The sequence below is a fragment of the Vicugna pacos genome, chromosome 2, assembly GCF_048564905.1.
Source record: "Vicugna pacos chromosome 2, VicPac4, whole genome shotgun sequence".
Lineage (NCBI taxonomy): Eukaryota > Metazoa > Chordata > Mammalia > Artiodactyla > Camelidae > Vicugna > Vicugna pacos.
In genome coordinates, this window is record NC_132988.1 from 51,912,583 (window position 1) to 51,940,188 (window position 27,606).

The 27,606-nt window shown below is 36.1% G+C and overlaps 1 protein-coding gene across 1 annotated transcript in view; it reads right to left on the minus strand.

Moving 5' to 3' along the window:
- METAP1 (methionyl aminopeptidase 1) overlaps positions 1-27,606 on the minus strand; it is a 56,572-nt gene that overhangs the window by 20,553 nt on the left and 8,413 nt on the right. Inside the window, exons 2-4 of the mRNA XM_072940104.1 lie at positions 9,528-9,579; positions 4,029-4,141; positions 3,030-3,090 (exon numbers count right to left, since the gene is read on the minus strand). Of these exons, the coding sequence (XP_072796205.1) occupies positions 3,030-3,090; positions 4,029-4,141; positions 9,528-9,579 (226 nt within the window). The remainder of the gene's footprint in view (positions 1-3,029; positions 3,091-4,028; positions 4,142-9,527; positions 9,580-27,606) is intronic.

Here is a 27,606-nt window from a genome sequence, read left to right on the forward strand (position 1 = left end):
TTTAAACTGGAACTCAAGTCAGTGTTAGAATATATAGTATACCATGACTTGAGTGAGATTCATATTGGAAAGGCAAGGATAGTTCAATAGTAACAAATCTATTATTATAACTCATCATAGCCATAGATAAAAGAGGAAAAAGTAAATGATCATCTAGAAAGATAATTCTTATAACATGGCCAGCTACCACCTTTACATGATAAATATAAACCTCAAGCCAAGAACCAACATCATGGAATGCCCACAATCAGCACTAGTATTTTTAGCACTGTTCTGACAGTACTAGCAGATTTATTAAACAAGAGAAAGAAATAAGACATACAAAATTACAAGGAAAAGGACAAAATCCTTATCAATTTCAGATACAATTACATGTCCCTAGAATAAGGGAAAATCTGGTGAATGACTAGGAATAAGAATTCAGCAAGTTGGCAGATTATAAGACAACTATATAAAAACCAATAACCTTCCCATATACAAACAATGAGCCAGAAAATACAGAAGATGCTATTCACAAAAATAAAGTATCCAGGAATAAACTTGGTAACATCAAGACCTAATCAAGGAAATTTTAAAACACACTGAAAGACATAAAAGAAGACTTAAATAAAATGGAAAAACATACTCTGTTATTGGACAGGAAGACTCAATACTGTAAAGGTGTCAATTCTTTCAAAATTAGTCTATAAATTTAATACTATCCCAATAAAAAGTGGCAACAGGACATTTTTGGGAACGAGACAAGCTGATTTCAAATTTCACATGGAACAACAAACATGCAAGAATAGCCAGGAAAATTCTGAAAAAGAGGAAAGGTGGGGGCAACAAGGCCTACCAAATATTAAAACAATTATATAGCTATAATAATTAAGAGTTTGGCAATGGCACATGATTAGACACATCAGTTAATGAAACAGAACAGAATCCAAAACTAGATCCAAAGACTTGTGAGAATTTAATATAATGATATAGGTTGCATTTTTAAATCAGTAAGAAAAAGACTGCTTTTTGTTTGTTTGTTTGTTTTTAAAGTAACTAATGTGACAACCAGATATTCTTCTGGGAAAAAACAAAAGTTGCATCCCTACTTAACTCCTAATAATAAATAAGTTTCTGATAGATCAAAAATGTGATTACATACAAAAAGAGTGAAACCATAAAAACAGTAGAAGAAAATATGGGAAAATATTTTTATAATCTTTGAACTAAAAAAGGTCCTTCTAAGTCATAGATACCTTAAAAGAAAACACTGATAAATTTTATTACAGAAGAATGTTGAAAATCTGTCACCAATGTAATGCTATAAACAAAGAAAAAATGTAAATGTCGGACTGGGGAAAAACCATTTATAGCACATACATCAAGAGATTATCTTCCTTAATATAGAAAGAACACCTATAAGTCAGTATGGAAAAAAATCAGTAATCTAACTGGGGAAAAAAGGCTAAAGATATGAATAGACAGTACAAAAGGAAAGAAAATACAGGCAATTTTTAACATATAAAGAGATGCTCAACTTTACTCACAGTTTAAAAATGCAAATTAAAATAACTACAAAATACCACTTTTCATCTTTCAGATTAGCATAGATCATAAAACTTGGTAAAATGCTGTGCTGGGGAAGATACAGGAAAAGAGACTCCCATATGTTTTTAATGGGAGTAAAAACTGGCAAAAATCTCTGACATCTGCAGTATCTCTCAAAATAAAAAATGCACATATCCTTTGATCCAGTTGTTTCACTTTAGGCAACTAACCTACAGAAACACTCACAGAAAGAGATAATTATGAGAACAGTTACTGCGGTCAAATTGGTAGAAGTAAAACCAGGAAATAATCTAAACATACATTAGTAGGAGTCTGGTTTAATAAATTATGACACATTCACATAATGGAATATTTCAGTCATTAAAAAAAAAGAAAAGATTTTATATACGCTTATGTGGTATATTTACAATACAACAAGGTGAAAAAGTGTGTATAGTTTGTTCATTCTGTGTATAACTAAATGGGAGGGTGTTAATGTGGGTACACACAACAAATATCTCTGGAAAGTTCTGCAAGAAATCATTAATAGTAATCACTTCCACGGAACAGTACTTAACTTTTCACTGTGTAACATTTTATCCTATTTAACACTTACTTTATCTATGTACTTCTTAAACATAAAATTTAAAACTGCATTCAAGAATATTAAACACAGAGTAATGAAATTACACACCCTCTACAGCATTCTATCATTCAGACTCTTCTCCTTCAATTTATCTGAAACAGTGCACTTAAACTAAATTTTAAAATTATATTCATAAAAGCTTAATATGGTTCCCTACTTCTTAATGAAAAAAGAAAAGGTAGTTTAGCTTAGTAGATTAAACCATCTGTGACATGAAAAATCAATAATCTCACATAATCCAACTTAAACCTGTGCTGCAAATTACCCATCTTCTCTATGTGTCTCACTATCAACTCTAAGTGGAAAAGACAAGAGAATCCACCTCCGGAGTGCTGAAAGTATTAAACGGAGTAACACATGTAAAGAACTTGGTACAGTGCCTGACACAGGTATGAAAAAGTAAGCATCAGTTACAGAAGCATCCTCATCACCATTACTACAGTCATCATCCTCATTCCTACTACTTCTATTACTGCTACAGTCCAGAGTCTTTAGTTAGGCCTTCATTCCAGGCCTCTACCACCTGTTTTTATCTTGACAAATATTATTTAGGAGAACATATTAAAATCAAAACTTACTTAAAATCTGGAATTTGATATAACAATACAAAATGCAATATTATGCTGAATGTAGCTTTTAATAGCTATATAAACAATGTTTCAGAATTGATTATATTTTAATGAGAGGAGAGAATCTTTAATTCTCTCAAATGTTCTACTATATCTTAAAAATAGTGTATTTACACTTATTACAGATGCAGCACTAAAATTTTTCTCCTAAAAAACCACTCCTTTCCTTTGCAGTAGTCATCAAGCCCACAAACTAAAATATAAAGAAAGAGCATAGCAGAATTTACCTAGAGGGTGATCAGCATAATCTGGTCTTTGAATGTAACTTGGCACTGGCCTTGTTGGCATCTAAAAATATCAAAGGGTAGGGTAGTTAGAACTGATTCAATTATGAAAGTAACTTTCATTATTAAAATTTACTAACTAAATAAAAGTGGAGGAAAAAACACCAAAGGAAAAAAAAGTTCATTCATTTCATTTAAACAGAAAAAAGTTTTAACTGACTTCTTAAATACCACAACGTATCTATTTCACGAAGCTCTAGCTTGACTGTTCTAGTGCTAATGCACCCCCTTTCCTAGGATACAAAAGAACCAGGGAGCGTGACCAAGGCCATTAAGGATTTCAGATTACACACAGACAAGGAAGATGCCCATGTCATTCCAAACAATCTGGTGAGCCAAAAACAATAATAATATCTCAAATATACACCAATATGTTCCTGATCATAATTATCTCTGGGAGCTATGGCTAAAGAGACTTTATGTTTTTGATGTATTTCCAAATTTTAAAAATTAAAGATGTATTATTTCTTTTATAAAAACAAAACATCAGTAAAAAAAATTTTTAAATATTTAAGGATGACAAATTTCAAGTCAATTCCTATGTTAAGACTCTGAAGTCAGTCTGCCAAGAACACAGAAAGCAGCAGGAGTGGTGGAAAAGCCGTATCTAAATTTAGGCAAATAGCACAGTAAAAAATTTCAGGAAAGTAGGAATATTCACTACCATTACACCAGCCTAGAAATATCTATTCTAGCTCATTCTTTTTTAGAAATTAAGTAAGTCTTAATCCTTCATCTTGAATTTTTTCTACTGTATCCATGACTGCCAATTCTCCCTTACTAACTTCCAAATAATGTACCATAAAAGCTAAAAACCTAGAATGTAAATTTAATCCTGACCATATAATTCATAATTAAATTACAAGTATCATTTTTAAGAAACCGAAAATTCTGAAAACTGGTTTTTAAAAATGTTAAATTTTTATTACCTTATTTACTCACCAGTGGATAATGTGGTCTGAGTTTACCAGTATATCGATAACCTGCCCAAGGGTCCGTGTTGATATCACCTTCCATGGTCCAGGAAGACACTTCTCGCTTGGCCTTTTCATCTTCTGGAAGATGGATGGATGGAAGAAAGAAATGCCTCAGGGGTCAAGCCTCTAAGCAGCAGCACGCTTTTAACTATCAGTGTTTGGAAACCAAGCCAAAAAGCCCAAGCACAAAATCCAGCAAACTACCCCCCGCTGGCCTAAATCGCCAAAGCCACTGCTTTCTCTCTATGTCCACAGCCCTACGACTCCTCAAAGACCTAAGTGTCTGGGGAGAAAAAGCCCAGTCTAAACATATTCTCGGCTTTTCCACAGTGTCGGATAGAAACAGCTCGTAGTCAAACTCCTTTTCTCAGGGAAATGCTAAACATGTTCTCCCTACAATGTCAACTTATAAAAAGCCTGTTTTTTAAAATATAAAATCTGAACCTAGGCAAAACTTCCCACTAAGAGCAGATACTACAAATGGATTTTGTGCTCTTACTAAAAGAACAGATCCTAAATAATCCCACAGCACATTTAAAGTAAAAAAAAGTCTCACTTAGCTGATGAATAACTTTCAAGTCAACAGTTTATGCTGCTTTGAAAATTTTATGAGTATCATTTACCTTTTCTCAGGAAGGGGATAATAGAAGGAAGTAGGAAAGAAAGATACAAGAACAGCCAATAGAAAGTTACTGCAAATTCATTAGAAAAATTAAGAATCAAACACACACCCTACTATCAGGTTAGTTAGTTAATATGTAATGTTGTATTTACTGAAATGCACCTAAAAATCTTTTTCACACAGAACAGAACCTCAGTGGTGTCTAATGTCAGCACACTGATGGCCTCTCTTACCGCAAACTAAAAACTACTAAGACTTTAAATAACAGAAAGTCAAATCCCGCTATACCAAGTAGCAGCCTATACACCTCCCGATGTACGTCAATCCTTTCCTGATTACTGTCACGCTATTATAGGTTTTAAAGGTCAGACTTCAAATAATTTTGGCAATATACAAGAAAAATAAAAGAAAAAAATTTCTCCCTTTTAAGCAATCTATTTAAGACACAAAATGGGGAGAAAAGATGAAGCCATATCATGTTAAGCTAAAGAGGAACAGTGAAATGAGTGAAGGTGGTCAAAAGGTACCAAATTCATCATATGATAAATATGTTCTGGGGATATGGTATCCAGCATAGTGACTGAAGTAAACAACAACAACAACAAAACAATCTAGTCTAATTTCCTCATTTTACAGGTGAGGAAACTGAGGCAGTCTATGGTTCACATGCTCAGAGAAATGTGGAAATGCTAGTTCCCAGTTCAGTACTCTCTCCACAGAGCATGTGGTCGGTCAGTTTGGGACTGAAAGGCCCTTGACGTGCAACTGACAAGAATGTAAAATTGCAGCCAATCCATTCACATTATTCTGGAAGAGAATACAATTACAATATTACATATAAAGTAAAGGAACAGAAAAGAATAAAAAATAAGAATAGAAAAGGAAAAGAGAAGCTCTAGTGTGCTACTGAATTTTAGATATCTTTCTCCCCTATGAAGTTCAAGAAAGCCTCTGTGAACATTAATATCAATAGGAAAACTATCTTCATCCCAGGACAAAGATGGACTCTTCACTGCCACTAGGGTCAAACACACAGAAAATAGTTCGAAATGCAGGCCAACTGATACCTGATTTAGCTATGACTATATCAGGTGTTTTGTACGAATTATGAACCGCAAGAATAATTTTCACCTGTGATGGTGAGGGTGTATAGCTCTGTGGTAGAGTGCGTGCTTAGTACACATGAGGTCCTGGGTTCAATCCCCAGTACCTCCACTAAAAAGACATAAACCTAATTACCTCCCCTGTGCCCCCAAATAACAAAAACAGGAAGAAAAAAATTACAATTTTCACCTGAAACACAGGACAGAATAGCAATCAAGATGCAAGACTTTTGGCTTTATCACACTCCTAGGGAGGGTCCAGGGGAAAGGAAGGATGTAAAACCTTTCAAAGCTTCCTGCCAATCGGGATTCCAAACCTTCTACCGTCTGTTTTCAAAAGAGAATTGAAAGCAAACCTCCAACAAAACCTAAAAGCTATGTAGACAAGTAAGAATGAAATATGGCAAGTTCTCTTCTAATCTCTTGGTATAACCTATTTCAGGAAATTTACAATTCCAAAGTAAGTTAGCTTACATTTTAGGATCAATTAGATCTAACCTTAAGTCCTAGACACATAATAGATACTTAATAAATATGAACTGGGTAACCTATAATGAAAAAGAATATGAAAACAAATATATGTATGTATATGTATGACTGAAACATTACGTTGTACACCCAAAATTCACACAACATTGTAAACTGACTATACTACAATTAAAAAAAAATGAATTGGACTGGGGGTTGGAACAAAACTGCACACTAACTGGTCTTTTTCAAAGACTGTGAAAGCACAGGACAGCATAAATGAACACCTTTAAGCTGTCTTTCAAACATCACAGTGCAATAGAGCCAGGTGAGCTGCAAGTAGTGTCAAAGAGTATGTGATTTGTGCAAGGGCAGGCCCCAAGTACATCACCCACTTCTTTCAGATTCTGTGCAGGCCACCACCCCCAGCCAGCTGATACCAAACAACTGCACATATCTAAGCTTCTCCCAGTACAGAATTTTCTGATCACAATCCTGACTCAGTTCTCCTGGAGATGATTATTAAATGGTTTTTGAGCACTTACCATGCACTGTACACATGCTAAGCACTTTACATGGATTTGTTTATTTAATCCTCACAACAAACCTATGATTTCAACATTTTGGAGGTGAGGCTTAAAGTAAGTAATACATGCTCACAAAGCTTGCTGGGACCAGTTCTGAAGTATCACCTAATACCTTCAATTCCTTCCCTCTGCAATCTAAAAATCAAGCACACAAGTTTGGAGGAGTAGAATAAAAAGTATTATTTAGAGGTTTGTTGAGGTTTTATTTTAATGGAGTTTTTACATCACATTTTTGGCTAGTCAAAAGATATTTATCAAACGCTTCCACCTTTTACTTTAGGAAAATGGAAGACAAAGAAACACATTGAACATTATCAGCGACATATTTAAAAAGTGTACAATTTATAGTATTGAGATGTTAAGTGCTACAACTTTTACAGATCTGACTAAAAGTAAGCGCTACTATGTATACTCTGGCAGCAGATACATGTAGGAAATAGGCACTTAAGCATCACTATTAACATGCCTTTAAGGGCTTTACAATCTAACTGGGCTTCTTTACTTTGACACATAAAAAATAAATTTTGCCCTTGAGTCATTTAACTCACACTTGAAATTTTCCTAAGTCCTGATCAGCTTCTGCAATCAAGAAAACTCCAGGTCCAGGTGGTTTCACTGGTTGAATCCTACTAAACATTTACAGAGGAAATGACGCTAATTCTACGCAACCTCTTCCAGCAAGTGGAAGAGGAAAACATTTCCCATTCTATTAGCCCAGGATTATTCTAATGCCAAAACCAGTCAAAGACATTAAAAGCAAATTACAGACCAATAGCCCAAATGAACATATATCTAAATCAGTGATCTTTAATTAGAGATCAGTACACATTACACTTAAAAAGAAGAAAAAGCCTGAGAATATCATCTTCATAATACGAACCGCTTGCTATGTTATCTCACTATTAATTCTCGGAGTAAAGTGCTATCTTTTAAGATGCCCTAGTTCTTTCCCAGTCCAACATTCCTTTCCTCTAATTCCTTTCCCAATACTCTTTTCAGCTCTGGAGATCACACACGATTCCCTCCTCTACGACTGTCATCCACAGTGGTGCAGTCGAGGTCAATTTATCAGTGGGGATGTGAAAGACACAGGCTGGCAAGCTGAGGGCTGTCTCTATTCAACACAGCCCAACGGGAACAAGAACATTAGGCACCCCCACTGATGGAATCATCCCATAAGATCCAAGAGGGCACAATCTGAAAGATGGAACCATACTTCTAAATACTAGAAGGGTAAGTAAAAACATTAACAGTCCAATGCAGTAATAATCATGCTCTTCTTACTTAGGGAAGGTCAGCTGTTTAATTCTCTTGTAGTGTAAGTCATAATGAAATAGCTCTACCCTTAGAAATCCAACCGTGAATAAACAATAAACACGTCAGTGAGTTAGCAGACGCTGGGAGTAGAGACCCCATTCTAAGCTCTTTTAATAACATACTGTTTTACCTCAATCCTTCACTTCCCTGTGCTTTAACTTTCTGGGTATAAAATGTTAATCACTGGCTCAGAGAGCTCTAAAAATACCTAACACATTGGATATACAGTATTCAAAGTATGAGTGAATAAAGTTAAATGGCATTATTTAAATCTACCTTTATACTTTGATTTGAGGTTAATAAATTCTGTCATTTATGCTTTTACAAACTCATTTATTCATAATCATTCCTCCTCATCTCTAACCACATTTCCTCCCACAATAGCCTAGCGTTTCCATTAAATGTCGACTTCACTTTATACAGCCACAGAATATATGTCTTCTTTAATTTTTATTTCCTTTTCCTTCAAATGGTGGTTAAACTGACCTCAGCGAGATTTTTAAGGTACAGATACATATAAAACAATCTACCAAACTTGATTAAATTGGCAAATTCCTTAAAAATATAAAGTAAACGAATAAAAAAAAAACCAAGATCAGTAAGTTGAAAAAGAAACCTTATACCAAGAACCATGTGCTATCTGCCAAGCCTTCATCCATTGGGATGGCAATGTTATAAGAACAGAATGCCCTTGGCAATTTTCAGGTAACTATGACAAGCTGTCTTGAACTAGCCACACCAGTGGCGTGAATTTACAGGATGAGTCACCAGAGCAGGAAAGGCCATTCGAATCGGCGATAGATCAGTGTGGCTGACAGCAACAGCTAAGAAGCAGCCAACAGTTTATGGTGTCTCACCAAGTAACTTCAAAAAGAAAATTAAACATTAGACTGCAAGTAATAACATCAAAACACCAAAAAAAAAAAAACAGTGATAACAATTTTGAGTTAGACAAAGCAATTTAAACTGAAACCAAAAAAAAAAAAAAAAGGATTTCTGATTAAATAAAGCCAGATCTCTTACGTGGCCCTGACTATAACCTGCAAACACTTCTAACAAAAGAAAGAGGGTGCCAGGTGCCAAAAGATTAGGACAATCTCAGGTATTGCTCAAGTCAGATCCAACTATTGCAGCAACCATCTCATGTTTTCATGTTGCAAATGTGACACAAGATTAACAAAGATACTACTCAGCCATATTTTATTTACATGATTACACACCACAAAGAATAAAAAATGTCTGAACTCTAGCTTTCGGGATTATACTGTCAGAACATTTAAATATACACTTTCAGAACTGGAAGAATTACTGTCTTCTACACAAAGCCACTTCTAAGACAAATGGTATAGGTGTGTGATTTTACTTACTCGCTTTCTTATGTAGTAACTTGTGAGTAGCCCAACTTCCTTTAAAACATTCCTAAAAGAACAAACACGAAAATTAATGTCAGGCCTTCCTTAATTAGAAACATTTTACGGAATGTTGTATGTAAGAGTCATTGAAAACTTTGCTTGCAAAAATCAACATCTATAATTTCATTATGTTTAATATTTGGAAAAGCTTAATAAATGATACAATCTATTTTAAAATTCATTTCAAAAAGCAACCTAAACTTCAGATTACGCACTTCAAATGAGCAAAAAAAAAAAATTAGTCTATATTATAAATAGCAATCACAGTTATATTTCAATTTTACGAAGTATTTGAAAAGAATCCTGAACCAAGGAAGCAATCACACACTCAAGAGAAAAAACAAGGGAAATTTTGCAGATTCGTCCATGATTTACCGTAGTTCGATTCCTAGTTAGTCATGCCCACTTTGTTTACTACATGCTGACAAGCCCTACTAGGCTGAACTGTAAGCTCCAAGAGGGAAGGGACTGTATCACGTTCACCTCTCTATCCCCAGAGCCAAGCAGAGTGCCTGGCAAACAGTGGAGTTTCAGTAGCTGCATATTGATCATAATGGATAAATAATTAGAAAGACTAGACTTTTCACTTAGGAAAATACGTTCATGTGATGTACTTTAGTACTGAACTGAGAAAATGAATTCAAACAGTAAACTGAATCAAGTGGTGACCTTAATAAGAAAACTGAATTCAACCACAGATTTTATTTCTGCTTTGATTTTAATAGTCTTTCCTTCAAAGAATTTAAAATTACTCAAATAAATCATTACAAATACTAAGAAATCTCACAAATTCTACAAATGTTTTGACTTTGCAAACACAAAAAAAATTTGCATTTTTTTTTCACAGATAGGAACGCTAAGGAAAAAAATCCCTAGGACTATGTGGTAACCAAAGTCCATCACACCAGTGATGCTAAAGCCGCTCTCCCTGCATCCATCACCCGAGGGCCTGCGAGAGGCTGGTCTCTCCCTCCCAGGCCTGTATGCACCACTTCCCCTGTACCTGCCTCACATCTTCCACACACAGCAACAGCTCAGTCAAGCATCCCAGCTCATACCCATCACCTCCCAGTACCACCTCAAATGACTTCAGTGTATAAAAAGGTATCTGCAACATCAAAGATTTTTCAGTTTTGAAGATAAAACTGAGCTCAGTCTTTTGGGGAGAGTGGGAGACATGGTAGGCAGAATTTCGGCACCTGAAGATGTCCATGTCCTGATCCTCAGGACCTGTGAATATGGTAATTTACAACTAGAGTAAAGGGGAATTAAAGCTGCTTATCAGCTGACTTTGAGAGGAGAGAGTATCCTGCTTCATCCAGATGAGACTAATGTAATCACAGGGTCCTTAAAAGGTGAGAGAGGAAGGCAGAGGAGTCAGAGAAAGATGTAATGATGGAAGCAGAGTCAGAGAGATGTCACATTACTGGCTTTCAAGAGGGAGGAAGGGAGCCACCAGCCAAGGAACTGCCTGAAAGGGGCAAACAGAAGATTCTCCTAGAGCCTCCAGAGAGGAATGCTGACCTGCCAACACCTGACCTTAGCCTGAGCCCTGTGTCAGACATAGAGAACCGTGAGATAAAAAATGTGTGTTGTTCTAAGCCATCAAGTTTGCAGTAATTTGTTGTGGCAGCCACAGAAAACAGAGGGAATACAGGAGGGAAAATAGAGTTATTCCCATCTGTTATCACTGCAAAAATCACTCACAACTGGCACAAATACCGGCTCCTCTCAACCCCAGAGTTACAGGAAATTGGTAGAAAAACAAATGTTTCTTTTCTATGATTTTGCCATGAGAGGATTTTTATGACTAATCGAAAGTCCCAAGAACTAAATTGGGAATAAGTAATTCCTTCAGTATTAACCTTTCACAGAATAAGAAAAGTCAATGTTGAACTATAATACGACAATCATAACTGTAAATTACCATTCACTTAATATGTGCACTATACACTTGTATCTCATTTCATCCTCACAAACCACCCCCCCCCGCAAGACAGATGGCACTGTCCCTATTTTACAAATGACAAATCAAGCTAGATATTTTGCCTATCATATAACAAAACCAAACTTGGCAGAATCAGGACTCAAGCCCAGGATTATGTGACTACAGGTCATGCTTTCTCACTATTTCACAGTATGTGGATGGGTGGATGTTGGGGGTGCACACTCAGTTCAAAGCACTGATTTTAGCACCAAACTTGGAACTAGAAAACATGGGTGTGATTAAGCTGTATCATGTACTGGCTACATCATTATAAATCTTAGTTTTTATCTCTAAATCTAGACGATGATAATTACTAACCATTTTCATGGATCCTCAGTTGCCCCACCTATAAAATGGGGTTATCTCCAGGAGAAGATCAGATAGCAGATTAGAGATAATGTAAATAACATATATGAAAGTAGTTAAAGTGTCTAGCACATAGCAAGTACCAATGTATGGGAGCCACTGACAGACATCCCAATGCTTACCACCATGCCTGGCACTGAGCAGGTTTTCTCAACAGATGTTGGAAAACAAAGGTTACTGTGATCATATACAAAAAAGCCTTCTTCGGGGGGAGGGTATAGCTCAAGTGATAGAGCGCATGCTTAGCACACATGAGGTCCTGAGTTCAATCCCCAGTACCTCCTCCAAAAATAAATAAATAAATAAAACTAATTATCTCCCTCTACCAAAAAACAGTAAAGCTTTGTGTCTAAAAGTCTTCTAGTTGTAGATGAAAATGTGAACTGTTCTCATCACTTTCTAGGACAGCAAGCTCCCTGCTCCATAGTCATTCTCCCCTTTCCTTAACAGCCACAGAACTCTTCTGGAGGAGACTTGTGATGTCCCACCTAAAACACTTCCAGCCTCCTTGATGGTGGCCATGTGGCCATCTGGCCAACAAAATGTAAGCCCTGTTGTTGGATAGGGCTTCTGGAAAGCTTCTGAGCAAAGCAGCACCTATTTCCTACTATGCCCTTTCCCTGCTCCAAACCCTGACATGTCGCCTGAAGTGAAGCCCCAATCTTGTGACCACAAGGCGACAGGCACACCCCAAGAAGCTCAGGTCCCTAATGACTTTGTGGAGCTGCTATTCCAGTCTCAACATGTATACTCTCAGCCTCCTCATCATAGAAAAAATAAGAGAGACGTTACTAAAAAAAAAACTGCATGTCTTTAGTTTTTTAAGAGTACTGGTTAGAAACTGCACTGGATTATGAGGTACAAAAACTCAAAAACAGTGGGAGTTCATGATAGGGAAATTATCCTGGATTATCTAGATTGGCCTTAAATGCCATCATTTAGAGCCTCTGGAGGAAGCAAGGCTATCACCTTGATTTAGGCTCAATGAAACTGGTTTTGGGCTTCTGGCCTCCAGAAATGTAAATGGATACCTTTTAAGCCACTCAGTTTGGGGGACTGGTTACGGCAGCCACAGGAAACTAACACAGCAACTGGCAAGACATCAGGGCACACCAGAAGAATGAGTCCAATCACTACACTGAAACAGGGTGAGAGACTGATTAATTACAATCTTTCCAAAGCTTTATCCACTTACATGTACTTATTTATGGAGTCAACTCTGAAATTATTCACTGTAATTTTTAAATGGGGTAACCAAAGGCACACGACTTATTTTAAGAAACCTAACCTCAGTCAGCAATTTTCAACCTCTTCTCTTCCTCCCCTCTCCAAACTATTCTTCCTTATGGGTATGATAGGCAAAAGTGGCGAGACACTGGAGCTTACTCATTTTCCTCCTTCCAGTCCAGCCTACAGCAGAGATGTCCATGCAGGAAGACTGTCAGCAAGGAAAAGGGCATGGATGGAAGGAAGAGAGTGAAGAGCAGGTCGGAGAACCCCAATTTGAGCCAGCCAGGCCCAGAGGCAGAACCCCAGCATGGGGCGTGTGAGGCGCATGCAGCTCTTCATCACTGCCAGGCCTTAACTGCAGTGTTTCCTTAACCCCAGGCAAACCATCGTCATTCCAGTTATGCTTGGTACAACTTTCAATTCATTTTTATTATGCCAGTTTAGAATAAATCAACTGAATGCCTGCTAACGAGAGCTGAGTATGGCTAAAGTGGCTTACACGACTCCTAGGTACTGACAGAGTCAGTACTCCAGCACCACTGTGAACAGTCTTCCCTGAAAACACTGCAGGCAGACCCGGGGCCCTTCACATAACATCCCCCCACCGCCCCATCCAAAATCCTAAGCTGCTCCAAGCACCAGCATAGTCCACACCCTCAGCCTAGCTATCCCTTTTCCTGCCATCACTGAAATCAGGACATAAAGAAGCAGAAGACTATGAAAAAAGTAAATATATATATATATATATATATATATATCAGCAACAATACAGAGACTTCTGGACAGAACGGGGTTAACACAGATGAACTTTTAGATATTCCTTGACTTTACAAGGCTATGATTCTCTTTTATACGTAATTATGGAAGAGATTATAAGTTCTTAGAAAATTTTCTAAATGACAGTAGAAATGAATATTTCAATATAAAGTTAGGAAAATCTCCCCCAAAAGTAGAGCAAAGTGACAAAAAATTTTAAAATAAAGAGATGGTATTTTGAAACAATGGATTAAACCAAGTCTAAAAGCTGAATCATGAAGTTTCAGAAAGCAAACAGAGAGGACAGATCAAAGAAGTAACTTAAAGTTTTCCATAACTGAAAAACAGTAGTTGCCAGACTGAAAAGAGTCCCCAAAGGATAAAAATCAACTTGCCCAAGGCATACAATATGAAAGTTTATAATACTGGGAACAAAAGAGAAATCCAATAAGCTTCCAGAGAAATGGGAGGGAGACAGTATGCAAAGGATTATGAATCCCAAAGGTATCAGACTTTTCAACAACACTGAGAGCTAAAAGAAAATGGAGCAGTAACATAAAAACTCTGAGAAAACAATTTCCGAACTAGAATTCTATACCTGCCAAACTGGAAATGAAGTATCACTACACAATAAAGGCATTTTCAGATATGCAGAATCTTAAAAATCTCTCTCTCATACAATCTTTCTCAAGAAGCTACTGGAGGAGATACTACGTAAGACATGAGAATAAACCAAAGAAGAGAAAGGTGTGATACAGACGAGACAGAGACGTAAAGAGACGCGTGAAGAGCGATGTAAGGGTGGGTGCTATGAAGCAAGCCAAGGGGGCAAGTTTTGGCTGGAGAATTCCAAAAGACACATTTCCAAGATAAAACTCATTAAATGCCACATGTCTTTAAAAGTATTGAGAGTTCTATACAATTATGGAAGAGTTTGGGAATCAATCAATAAATGACGTAAGGAAACTGTGAAGAGAACAGGAAATAGGAAAGAGGGAAGGAGATTTAAAAGTTAAAAGCACTGGACTAGGTATGCGAAATAATTTAAATAACCAAAAATTATCTCAATTATGGACATTTTGCCTTTGTGACTTTGAGACAATAAACATAAACTCAATCAAGAAACATAATTGTGAGTTAAGATTCCATGTGACAGAATTTTTTTAAAACATATATACCCATTGCTAAATAAACTCCTTTTAAGAAGTTTAAATACGATTAAATTAGCTTCCAAAAAAACACGTTAATTTTAAAAGGAAAACACAGAATTTTAAAAGTAGGAGAAATTTACAATTTTCTAGAAGACGAAATTTGCCAAGCAGCCAGTCTCCCACTCAATAGCAACTCGACTGTCATAAATCTTATGTAATTGATAGATTTTTAACGCTACTATATTAATGTAACCCAACACAGATACCAGGTTTTAAAAAGAATTTTACGTTCTGCAGACAATGTAATAATCTAAAATGCTTGCTCAGGAACATATATATCTTGTATGTCCAGATATTCAAATGCAATCTGAGATTGGAAAGTGAACATCTTTAATGTTTAATGATACCATCTAGGTTGAGTATTCATTTCACTGTATCAATTCCTGTAGTATGATACTTACCTTTTTTAGATCTCTGAATCCTTTGAGAATCTTGGGAATGTAATCATTCCCCTCCACAGAGGGGGACAAACATATCCATGCACATATAAACATGTGCATATAATTCTATTCATTCATTCATTCATTCATACGAATACAGAGTGCAAATTAAGACCATAACACTGTGCTATATGTTGGGCATTCAGCAGTGAACAATATAAGCCCATTCCACACAAATATTATACGGCTAATTACACAATTAACCACACAGTTTAAGTCATAAGGGCAAAAAAAAATATACAATGCTATGAGGAGAGGTAAAGACACAGGCAAGGGTCAGATCATGTTAAAGATTCTGGTCTAATGACAAGAGAAAGCCATTAAAGGGTTTTAAATGAAGGAACAGCTTGATAAAGACTTGAGTTCATGGCATCCCTGATCTCTACCCACAAACCCAAAATGAAAACTCCGTCAATACACAGAATGGTCTTGAAGAACTGCATAAAACTGGTTTTTAATACAAGCAGTTCTTGCTTTGCATAGTAGTGGGGAACCATAAAAACCACCATACAAGCTGTTACCGTAAAAAGCAGTCTTCATAATCAACAAGGAAAATTACAATTGTTCCATGACCTTTAAAACTTTTTGTCAAAACATTAAAAACTCTCTTACTCTTAGGTTATACAGAAAATGGGGGGGGGGGAGGTAAAAACTAGTATTTGTTTAGTATACTGTAATTTAAAGCATTAGAAATATTGAAAATTCAGGTATTTTATTTCTCTGTTTAAAAATTTACCAAGACTACTTTGAACATGTGTGCTGCTTCTCACTGGATAGCTTAGAAAACAGAGTGAGCATCTTTTTTTAGGCTTGGCAAATTGTCATTACTCCTTCCTTGGTCTGGAACAGCTTCCAAATTTTATCCTTTGAACTTTTAATATCTCTGGGAATTCTTTCAATGTAAAGTTTTTTGTTGGTGTCACTTCCCCTGCGACACCATCATTCTTTCCATCAAAGCCATCTTCCTCTTTTATGTCAACAGGTATGCCTCTGAGTTCCTCTGGTTGCATGCCTAGAGTCTCCAGAATGGTGGGCAATGTCAACAGCATTCCCATTGTCAGCTATTTCTCCTACAACTCCATTTACGCTCTATTTAGATTGCACTTCCAGCATTATCTAGCATTTCTTTCCTGCACTTTCATCTTTGTTATTCAATTACCCATTTTTGTAAAATGTCACCTAAATTTATCACTGGGAAACAAGAAAGCAATGCCATTAGGCTCTGCTGTCTGCAAGAGACCTGAGGGGCAGTTGCAGTGACCAATCGCTGACAGGCTTTGAAAGAAGTGGAGGGATTGGTCACTGATCAGGATGCACACCTGTGATTTATATAGGGCTGAAGAGCTAGCAGTAAAGTCTGTACTTTATGTCATTTGTGTTGTTGGGAGACTGGTTTTCACTGATTTGCAGTAACTAAATGCATGTATATCAAAACTGCAAAATAAGATCTGCCTTTATATAGTTGGCAACCTGATACAACCTATTTATAAAACTTTTCTAAATAGGTTATGTGAACAAAATACTTCTGCATAACCCAGCATCTTTTTTTACCCTCACAGAAGCTGACGCATATTTCCTTAAATAAAATATCTCTATCCCAACTGATTCATTTAGAGAACACAGAAGTTTACATACCAGTTTAAATCAAGAAAGGGAGGGGGAACGAACCATCAGAGAAGAGAGGTAAAAGCATTTAAAATGTGACAAAAAATTAGTATTTTCACCTAATTTTTAATACCAAAAAAAAAAATCACTGCTTATTTGCTACTAAAGATAATTCATAATTTATAAAGGGTTTCTACGTAGGGACAACTCAAAACTCACATGGCTTTCTAAAACATTCAAACTCAAAATTAAATTAAGGGCAATAGCAAAATCATGGACTTTGAAGTCAGACCTGCATCCCAGCTTGGTCACTTCCTAGCAGTAAGACACAGGAAAAAAATCTTAGTATCTCTAAGTACCAGTTCCCTCAACTGTAGCGTAGGGAAAACAACCATGTAAAATGTATGGCCAATAATAAGTACTCAAATCTAATTATTAACAATTTTATTATTTTTTAAAGGAATTTACATTTTAAATTTTAAAAGACAATGCACTCAAATATCATTAACATGTGTGTGTCAAACCTGTCCTGAATTATTAGCTTATGAAAACTTAATGGCGACTATGCAGCTAGGGATTACTGTGGGCTTTGTAGCTTACTAGCATCACTGCCCCGGAATCCACACATTGTGGAAGAGGGTGCAAGAATTGGGAAGAACCTAAAGTTTAAACACACCCTCCAGCCAAAACAGACTATCACAGGCCACTGGCTCACGGTGAGCACAATCTGTGACCAATGTTTGGCCAAATTCTAAGCTATGAAGACACAAAGGCGAACCTTAGGAAGCCAGGCTTTAAAAAAAAAAATTTAACTAAAAAAAAATTGAGCAGAGACATCAGTAGTCAGACTGCTACGGGGACAAAAGTCACAGATTCACACATCTAGCCCAACTATAAAATCTGAACAGAATGTATGGAGCAGACATTTGAGGACTCTGGAAAGTAAAAGTAGCAGGCAGACTGGGGAAGGCCAAAAAGTGACACATCGCTGAACTGGTGATGAGTTTACCATCTCCCAACCCCAAATCACCAGGGGCAACATGGAAGTGACCACCAGGGCACAAACGTAGAGCAGTCCCCAAGTCCTCTAATTCTGTCTTAAGGAACAGGAAAAGGAACTCCTAGTGCTCAGAGCACAACATTCACCTTCTTTTTTCTTTTCTGTCCTGTCCCAACCCTAGACCCCAAGTGAATCTGAGATGCCAACCCACAACATGAGCTTGTAGAAGCCAAAGTTCTAAGGAAGAGGCATCTCCTCTCTGATCAGTAAAGCTGTGGTCTGGAGATGATGGGGCCAAAGCCCATTATTTAATCTCTTCTGTCCTCCTGTCATCTGGCTCAGACACAGGCATAGTCATGAAGTGTGCAGCAAAGCAGATAACTAAGACCACAGCTTTCCGGCCAGAGGACCAAAAGTACCAGGAAGGAGCTCCAGAAAGTGACCCTGTCAAGTTGTTCATGATACAAATGACTGATGCTTGTGAGAACAGAACACCGTCCAGGTCTCAGGAACAGATCTGAATAGCACTGAGGAGGTTTTGAAAACTGAACTGACACTGACAAAGAAGGCAGGGTAGAATTTGCAGGTTGAATCTAACCAGATTAACTGCCTGTTAAAACAAAAATATCAATAGTTTCCATAATATTTAAACAAGATTCAAGATCTCATAATGTAATATTCAAAATCTCCAGGATACAATCTAAAATTTTTCAGCATATAAAGAACCAAGACAATTTCAACTCACAAGGGAAGTGAATCAACAGACTCAACGCTAAGATGACACCAAACTTGGCATAACTGACACAGACTTTAAACCAGCTATTATTAAAATGCTCCAACAAGTAACCAAGAACACTCTTAAACCAAAGGGAAAAAAAGAAAATCTTCAGAAAGAAAAGAATATGTACAGAGAAACCAAATAAAAATTTTAAAACTGAAAAATACGTAAGTCAAAGTAAAAAACTAATTGGATGTACTCAATAGTATAATGGAGTTGACAGAGGAAAGATTCAGTGAAGTAAAAGACCAAAAGAAATTAACCCACTAGAACACAGAAAAGACTTTTTTAAAAAAGTGAACAGAGCCTCAGGACCTACATGAAAACAACAAAGAAAATTAATTACTAAGGGTAATGAGGAAAATTACATAATGAATTTTTTAAAAGGTCAATTAAGTAAGATGATATAACAGTCTAAACTGTATATATCTAACAACAGAGCTTCAAAATACATGAAGCAGAAAACAGAAGTGGAAGGAGGAAGAGAAAAATCCACAATATAGGTGGAAAGAAAAATCAACACCCATTCATGGTTTTAAAAAACTCTCATTAAACAAGGAGAATTTCCTCAACTTGATAAAGATCATCTACAAAAAGTCTACATTTTATATCATATTTAATGTGAAAGACACAATGATTTTTCCCTAAGATCAAGAACCAGACAAGGATGTCATATTTCAACATCACACTAGAAGTCTTACAATGCAATAAGGCAAGAAAAACATAAGATGCATACAGACCAGAAAAGAAGAAATAAAACTGTCCCCATTCAAAGCTGACATAATTATCTATACTAAAATACCGAGGGAAAAAACTTCCAGACAAACATATCAGTTTAGCAAGGTCACAAACACAAGGTCAACACAGAAAAACCCACTGTATTTCTACATACTAGCCACGTGCTAATTGCAAAATTACACAAACTAATACCATTTACAATCACTAAATTGTGCCCAGTTTAAACAAATAGTTTAACAAAACACATACAAGAGCTGGGTGCTGAAAACAAAGAAACCATGATAAAAGAAATCAAGCAAAATCAAAATAGAGAGAGATTCTGTGCTCAGGCATTAGAAGACTAAATATAGGAAAGATGTCATTTCTTCCCAAATCCATTTATAAGTTTCAAGAAATTCCAGTCAAAATCTGAAAAGGACTTCTTTTTTAACATAGAAAAGGATTTCAAAATTTATATGAAAAGGCAAACAAACTAGCTAAAACAATTTTGAAAAAGAATAAACTTGAAGGAATCTTATACTGTTTCTATTTCTATTCTTAAAATAATATTATGAACTGGTGTTGAATCTTATCAAATACATTTTAAGCATCTATAGAAGCAATTTTTTGTAGAGATATAAATCATTGTAAGTATATTAATTCTCTTACCAGTAATAATTTTTTCTTTATTAGACACTATAATAAACCATGTTATCAAGAATATTTCTTATTGAATTCTGTTGAATAATACACTGATTAAGAGATGTACCATGTACCTTGAAAACTCCCTAGGATACATAGCAAACTGTTAAAAGCGATCGTAGAGAATTAGAGATAAATTTGGGGAAAAAGTATCCATAACTTTAAATTCTACAATTGACATGAATTATCTTTGTTGTTGTTAATGGAGGTACTGGGGATCGTACCCAGGACCTCGTGCATGCTAAGCATGCACTCTACCACTGATCTATACCCTCCAAATTATCCTTTTTAATAAACAAAAAAATAATATTACTATAATAAAACAATTTCTAAGATTTTCTTGGAATTAAATAAAACACGTACACAGAAAAATACTCAGTATCAAAACTACGCTGAATAGAATTTAACCATCCTGATGCATCAGCAGCTCCCAGAAAGGACTTTACATAAACAAAATGATTTTATTAACTTTAAACTGTACTACTGAAAAGTTTCAAATGCTAGGCAAGTCATTCCACTAGATTACTAGTCCTTCATGCTGGTAAAATGCAATCTGTAAATAATGAAAATAAGCAAACCTTGCCAGCATATTATATAGCAAGATTTTTTAACCCCTCTTGGAGGGTTATAAGCAAGTCAAGTCCTTTCTCCCTCATTTTCAAATAAAGAAAACAAAATAAAACAAAAACTACCTACTTACTGAAGACCTAGTAGACATAAGGTAGAGGAAGGAATATAGTGACATTAAAAAGTTCAGGAAAATGTCATTTTAAGAAGATACAAGCAGCCTATTTTGTAAGTTTCAAAGATACTGAGACTAGCAAACACACTGCCACACTGTAGTTCCACAACTCTAACACCTGGCTGTTTTTATTTTAAAACTTTCAATAAATAGGTTTAACAGTTGCTAAAATGAATCAATTAATATTAAATGACTACTCAATATACAAAAAGCATTCCTGAATTTGAAAGTACCTATTATGGGTCCAAACTAAGGTATTCCATGTAAAATTGCTATTTAATAGCTTCTACTATTATTGAGATGTATATATACCTATATATATCTAACTCTAAAATAATACCAGAATTATTTCTACAACTAAGGGATATAAAATATAAAACTGCCACCCATGTGTGGTTTTAATTAGAAACAAAGGCTTTATAACCCTAGAAAGGAAAATATTTTCCCTATTTTTCAAGGAAATTTTCCATGAAATACATAGCAGGATGCAGCAGTCAGGGGATGATACACTAGAGAAGATAAAGGAAAACCCCAGAAGATGTGAAATGATGCCCTCCCCATTCTCCCCCTCCAAAAAAAAAAAAAAAACAGAGATAGAGATCAACTAATCCAGGTTGGAGAGGTCAGAAGACTGTAGAAGAGAATCTTCAAGAACATGAAACCAAGTGGTAGAACAACGAGTATGTTTAAATATAGTAAGAAAAGGTTTACAAAAACCAAAGGAAGGGTTGGGGTAAATTAAAGTACAAAAAAACTAAGTAAAGGAGTCACACAGGAAAGGAAAAGTGACCATAAAGTAATCAATTGATAGTAACTCCTAACACCAACATAGTGCCTACTGGGTGCTAGTCTCCATTCTAATCACTTTACATGTGTTAACTCCTAACGACACCATGATGAAGGTACTACTTACATAGTACTCATTTTACAGATGCAAAAAGTTGAGACATGCAGAAGTTAAATGACTTGCCCAAGGTCACAAAGCTATTAAGTGGCAAGCGGACTACAAGACTCTGCAGTCAAAACCGCTTACAAGTCAGAAGACAGGCATATGGCAGATGAGAGTGTAATAACTAACCTCTCCTCCTCCATTCTAGGAAGCCCAGAGAGAAGGCCTAAAACCACACTCAAAACAATATAATCATGTTCTTTAGAGACAGAGAATTCAATACCAAAATAATTTGTTTTAAATGGTGAAAGATTAAATAAATAAGTTCTGTGGATATAATGTACAACATGATGACTACAGTTAACAACACTGTTTTGACTATTTGAAAGTTGCTTGAGAGTAAATCTTAAAAAGTTCTCACCACAAAGGGAAAAAATTGTAACTATGTGAGGTGATGGATGTTAAATAAACTTGTGGTGACCATTTCACAATATACTGTATCTAATCATTATGTTGTTTTCCTTAAACTTATATAAAACTTATATATATGTCAATTATTTCTCAATAAAACTGGGGGGAAATGTTGAAAAGAAATACCTGGTATAGTGTAAGGATTATAGAATATTTTGACTCTAAGCCATGTGCATTTCTTTTAAAGAATCCAAGCCATATTTTAAAAATAATAATTAGTATAATCTCTAAAATGTACTGTGTATATATATTAAGGTTCCTTTTCCACAGCCAGTATTTTAAGTTGAACACTATTTTCCAGCTGCATGAAGACTCCACCCAAAAGACAAATTTTCTCATTCTGAGTTAAGGCATCTTGTCACTTGAAGAGGAGATTATACCAATTTAATATAACATTAAGGCAATGTATTTATACTTTCCTGCGCACAGTGCGGATGGACAAGTTACTCTTCACCCCACAACTGAGTAGACCCCACAGTGGCCAAAACACACATCCCACCTCTTTCAGTCTCTTCCATGGGGGACATCACCTTATGGTGGACAGAATGGCATCAAGAAAAATGATCATTTTTTTTTCCACATCAAACTCATACCGTTCCTAATGCTGTCGTCAGTGACAACCTCTTACTGTGGGTAGGTCTACAAATTCACCATTACCTGTTGATTGCTCCTAGTTTTTCCACTCAGAAGGTAATGTTATTTACAATATGGCAACATCCAGAAACCCAAACATCAAATCTTCCTGAATTTCTTTTTCTTTTGCAGGGGTAGAGGGGAATTAGGTTTACTTACTTATTTATTTTTCTGATGGAGGTACTTGGGATTGAACCCAGGACCTCGTGCATGCTAGCTAGGCATACATTCTACCACTGACCTACACTCTCTCCTCAAATCTTCCTGAATTTTAAATAAACAAAAACTTTTTGATTCTAACTGCAAATGCTTGCCATCTGGAGTGTATCTCAGTAGGTTCCAAAAGTTTTCCTTTTACTCCTACTGACCACAGTACTCTTGTAAAAAGAAATCTAGAGCAATCTTCTGTATTTAAAACAGAAAAAAGAGCTGCTCTGACTCAGACAGGAGCAGGGACCAATTCCTGTGACCAATTCTATACATATCTTACCTTTCAAAGCAACTAAGCTTAAATAATCAGATGCTCTCCTCTCCTCCAGTCAAACCTTACCTTCTTTCAAGAGTTTAGAAGATGACAGTAACGAATTTTAAATACTACCTTCTTTGTAAAACTATTCCTGTTCCACAGTGGGAAATGACACTTGTTCTAATAAACCTTCTAGCAATTACTGCTTCTACTATTCACTTAATCTATTTCATTGTGATTTCTCCTATTGATTCAATTTTCTGGTAAATTCTGAACAAACTAAAAGCAATATAAATTTTTTTAAAGGAATCATATGTTAAAAGCCTTCTCCTTTGTCACTTCATGGTAGAAAGAGTACAAGGCCTAAGATAATGTGTAAAGGCCAACATCTAAGTATTGGTATACACCTTAAGTTAGGGTACATACCTTAAGTATTCATGGAAAATTGTTTTCTATTTATACCTATTCTGAAAAGTCACACACTATGGAGCAGTTACCAAGATTTAAAAATAATCCCCCCTTAAAGTAACCTATAATACAAAATAATATGAAAACAAATATACGTATGTATATATATGACTGCATTATTATGCTGTACACGAAAAATTGACACATTTTAAACTGACCATACTTCAATTAAATAAATAAATAAATTATAATCCCTTTTGATTCTACTTCAGCAAAAAACACTTTCAACAAGATTATGAACGTCCCCCTAGAAAAGCAGAACATGCTTTACATTTTTCAGACTACTTGGTATTCTCAAGAAGCTTACAGTACACGGATTAACTCTATACCACATCAATTCTTCTCCCAACTATATCAATGTAGCAATCATCAGCATTCTGAAATTCATCACAGACACTGAAAAGTAGCTATTCAAATAAATAAACTGCCTTGTATTTTCCTCACAGGATTTCAGACTGCATTATACTCGGTTGAAACTTACATCAAATCCCAGCTTTTTAATAAGAGGACTAACAGGATTATACTCATTAAATAAAGCAGGGAACTGTTTCATGAAACAGCTTACTTAGCCAAAGGATTGTATTTTAAAATACCTGAAAATTCGAATAAATCAAGGAACCAAAATATTCATAATAAACACCTCTCACCTACAGAAAGACATCTACCTACCTCTTACTTGCTGAGGCCATGAAGCAAGTCTTCAAAAATCTCTGATGGCATCAGGAACATTCTTGTATATCCATCTGAATGGTGTTCCTTCCCTGGACCACAAACTCTTTCTTTTTCTTCTCCCATTCATTTCCCGACTAGGACTACTCAAAACCCTGAGTGACTTCTTATTCTCCACACACTGAAGAATCAACCCCTGACTCTGACCTGGGCAATCTTTCCCTCCTTATCTCTGAAAAATGTACCAACGACCTGACTAGACTGAGAGTCCCCCAGAGAACACGACACTCTCCTTTCCCTTGCATGACCTGGTGTAGCTGCTCCTGACACTCACCTTTCCCTCTGTGTCATCAGGTCTATGACAAATGCTATCTTCTCCACAGTGTCCATCCCACACACACCCCCACGCCTAATGGGGCACATGTACTCACTGATACTCCTTTGAGAGCACTCTGTCTCACTGCCCTGCTCTTCACCTACTTAAGTGCCAAAGCACTGTCTATTGATTACCACCCACAACTAATAGGTAAAGCCTGAGTTTTCACCCCAGGAGAACATACTTTTTTCTTTAGCACCAACAGATATCTTATCGGTTTTAAGGGCTGACATGGGGTAGCGTGGTTCTCAGAACTGAATACATATTAGAATCACCTGGAAAGTATCTCTTTAAAAATACTCATGCTGTTCTCCACCTCAAATTAAGTAGAACGGTGGTTTTCAGGGCAAGGAGGGAGTAAAGGAGAGTTGTTTAATGGGTAGTTTCAGTTTTGCAAGATTAAAAAAAGTTCTGACACCTGCACCCCAATGTTCATAGCAGCACTATTTACAATAGCCAAGACATGGAAACAGCCTAAATGTCCATCAACAGGTGACTGGATAAAGAAGAGGTGGTATATTTATACAATGGAATACTACTCAGCCATAAAAACCGACAACGTAACGCCATTTGCAGCAACGTGGATGCTCCTAGAGAATGTCATTCTAAGTGAAGTAAGCCAGAAAGAGAAAGAAAAATACCATATGAGATCGCTCATATGTGGAATCTAAAAAACAAAAACAAAAACAAACAAACAAAAACAAAGCGTAAATACAGGACAGAAATAGACTCATAGACGGAGAATATAGACTTGTGGTTGCCAGGAGGGTGGAGGGTGGGAAGGGATAGACTGGGATTTCAAAACTGTAGAATAGATAAACAAGATTACACTGTATAGCACAGGGAAATATACACAAAATGTTATGATAACTCACAGAGAAAAAAATGTGACAATGAGTGTGTATATGTCCATGAATGACTGAAAAATTGTGCTGAACACTGGAATTTGACACAACATTGTAAAATGATTATAAATCAATAAAAAATGGTAAAAAAAAAAAAGCTCTGGAGATATGTCCTACAACAATGTAAATATAATAAACACTACTGAACTGTACCCTTAAAAATGTTTAAGACAGTAATGTCTCTGTGTTTTTTTTACCATAATAAGAAAAAAGAAATTCATTTTTTAAGAAATAAGTTACAAAACTGTATAGCTGTATATAATACAGAGCAATGATCCCATTTCTGTTTTGAAAAGATAAAAACAGCTAGTAATTGAAAGTGTACCACATACCAAGGCACTAATTTAGGCACTCCCTATGTATTAATGCTGTTAACCCTCACAACTCTTTAAGAGGTAGGTACTATTACTTCCCATTTTACAGTTGAGAAAACTGAAGCAGAGAGAGATTAATTAACATGTAAAAAAAAAACCCACAGCTAATTAGCAGCAAAGACAAGTTTTAAGCGAAGGCCCTTTTGAAACAAATTAGTGGTTACCAGTGGGGAAGGGGAGGAGGCCATACAGGGGTGGAGGAGTGGGAGGTACAAACTACTGGGTGTAAGACTGGCTCAAGGATGTACTGTAAAATACAGGGAATATAGCCAGTATTTTGTAATAACTGTTAAGTGGAAAGTAACCTTTAAAAATTGTATTTAAAGTAAAAAAAAAAAAAACAGAAAAAATTTAAAAAATAAATGCAGGCCCTTTTGAGACAGTATCCATGCTCTTAACCTTTATGCAATATATACATAAAAATCGGAAGATAATAAACTGTTAACATTCTCTTAGGATATCATCATAACAGTTTTCATTTTATACACGTCTATTTTAAATTTATGCAAAGAGTATATACTGCTTTTTATAATGAAAAACAAATGGAGATATTTACATTTTGAAAAAACACACTCAATGGAACGGCAAGATCTCTCTCCCTACTAACAATCATTTTATTTCATTATATTTCTGCACTCACACTTTTAACCACCGTAAAGCTAGTCTACTTGCTGTTACACACGTGCCTCAGCTTGCTTCCATTTCTATAGACACATCTTTCCCCTGGAGAGAATGTCCTTTCCTTCCTTCAACTTAATACACACCTTTTTTTTTTTTTTCAATTTATCCAAATCCAGTTCTTAACTTGCCTCCTTCAGGAGACTTTTCAGGACCTGTCCTTACCTACACAACTTTTCAACTATTTACCATGCTGCTTCGAACAACTGCCCTTAGGAGGTTTTCTTTGTGTCCTCCACAGAGCCATCAGCAAAGTTTCTCCTCTCCCAGAGGCAAGGACAGTCCAGTGGCATGGAGCATACTGCACACGCAGAGCTCGATTTCTAAAGACATTCCTCCCAGAAACACGGGCTCCTTTGGAGACAGGATGGATTCCAGATCTGGGATAAGGAAATGACAAGGTAAATCTGATTTGTCTTGGGCCGAGAATCTAGAAAAAACTAATGGAGGAGGATCAAAAGGATACAGAAGCCACTTCAAAGGTGGTATTGTGTATGCTTAAACCACGAGGAGAAAGACTGCTGAAGAAATGCATATTCTCAGAGTGCCAGAGCATCACCCTACAGATGAT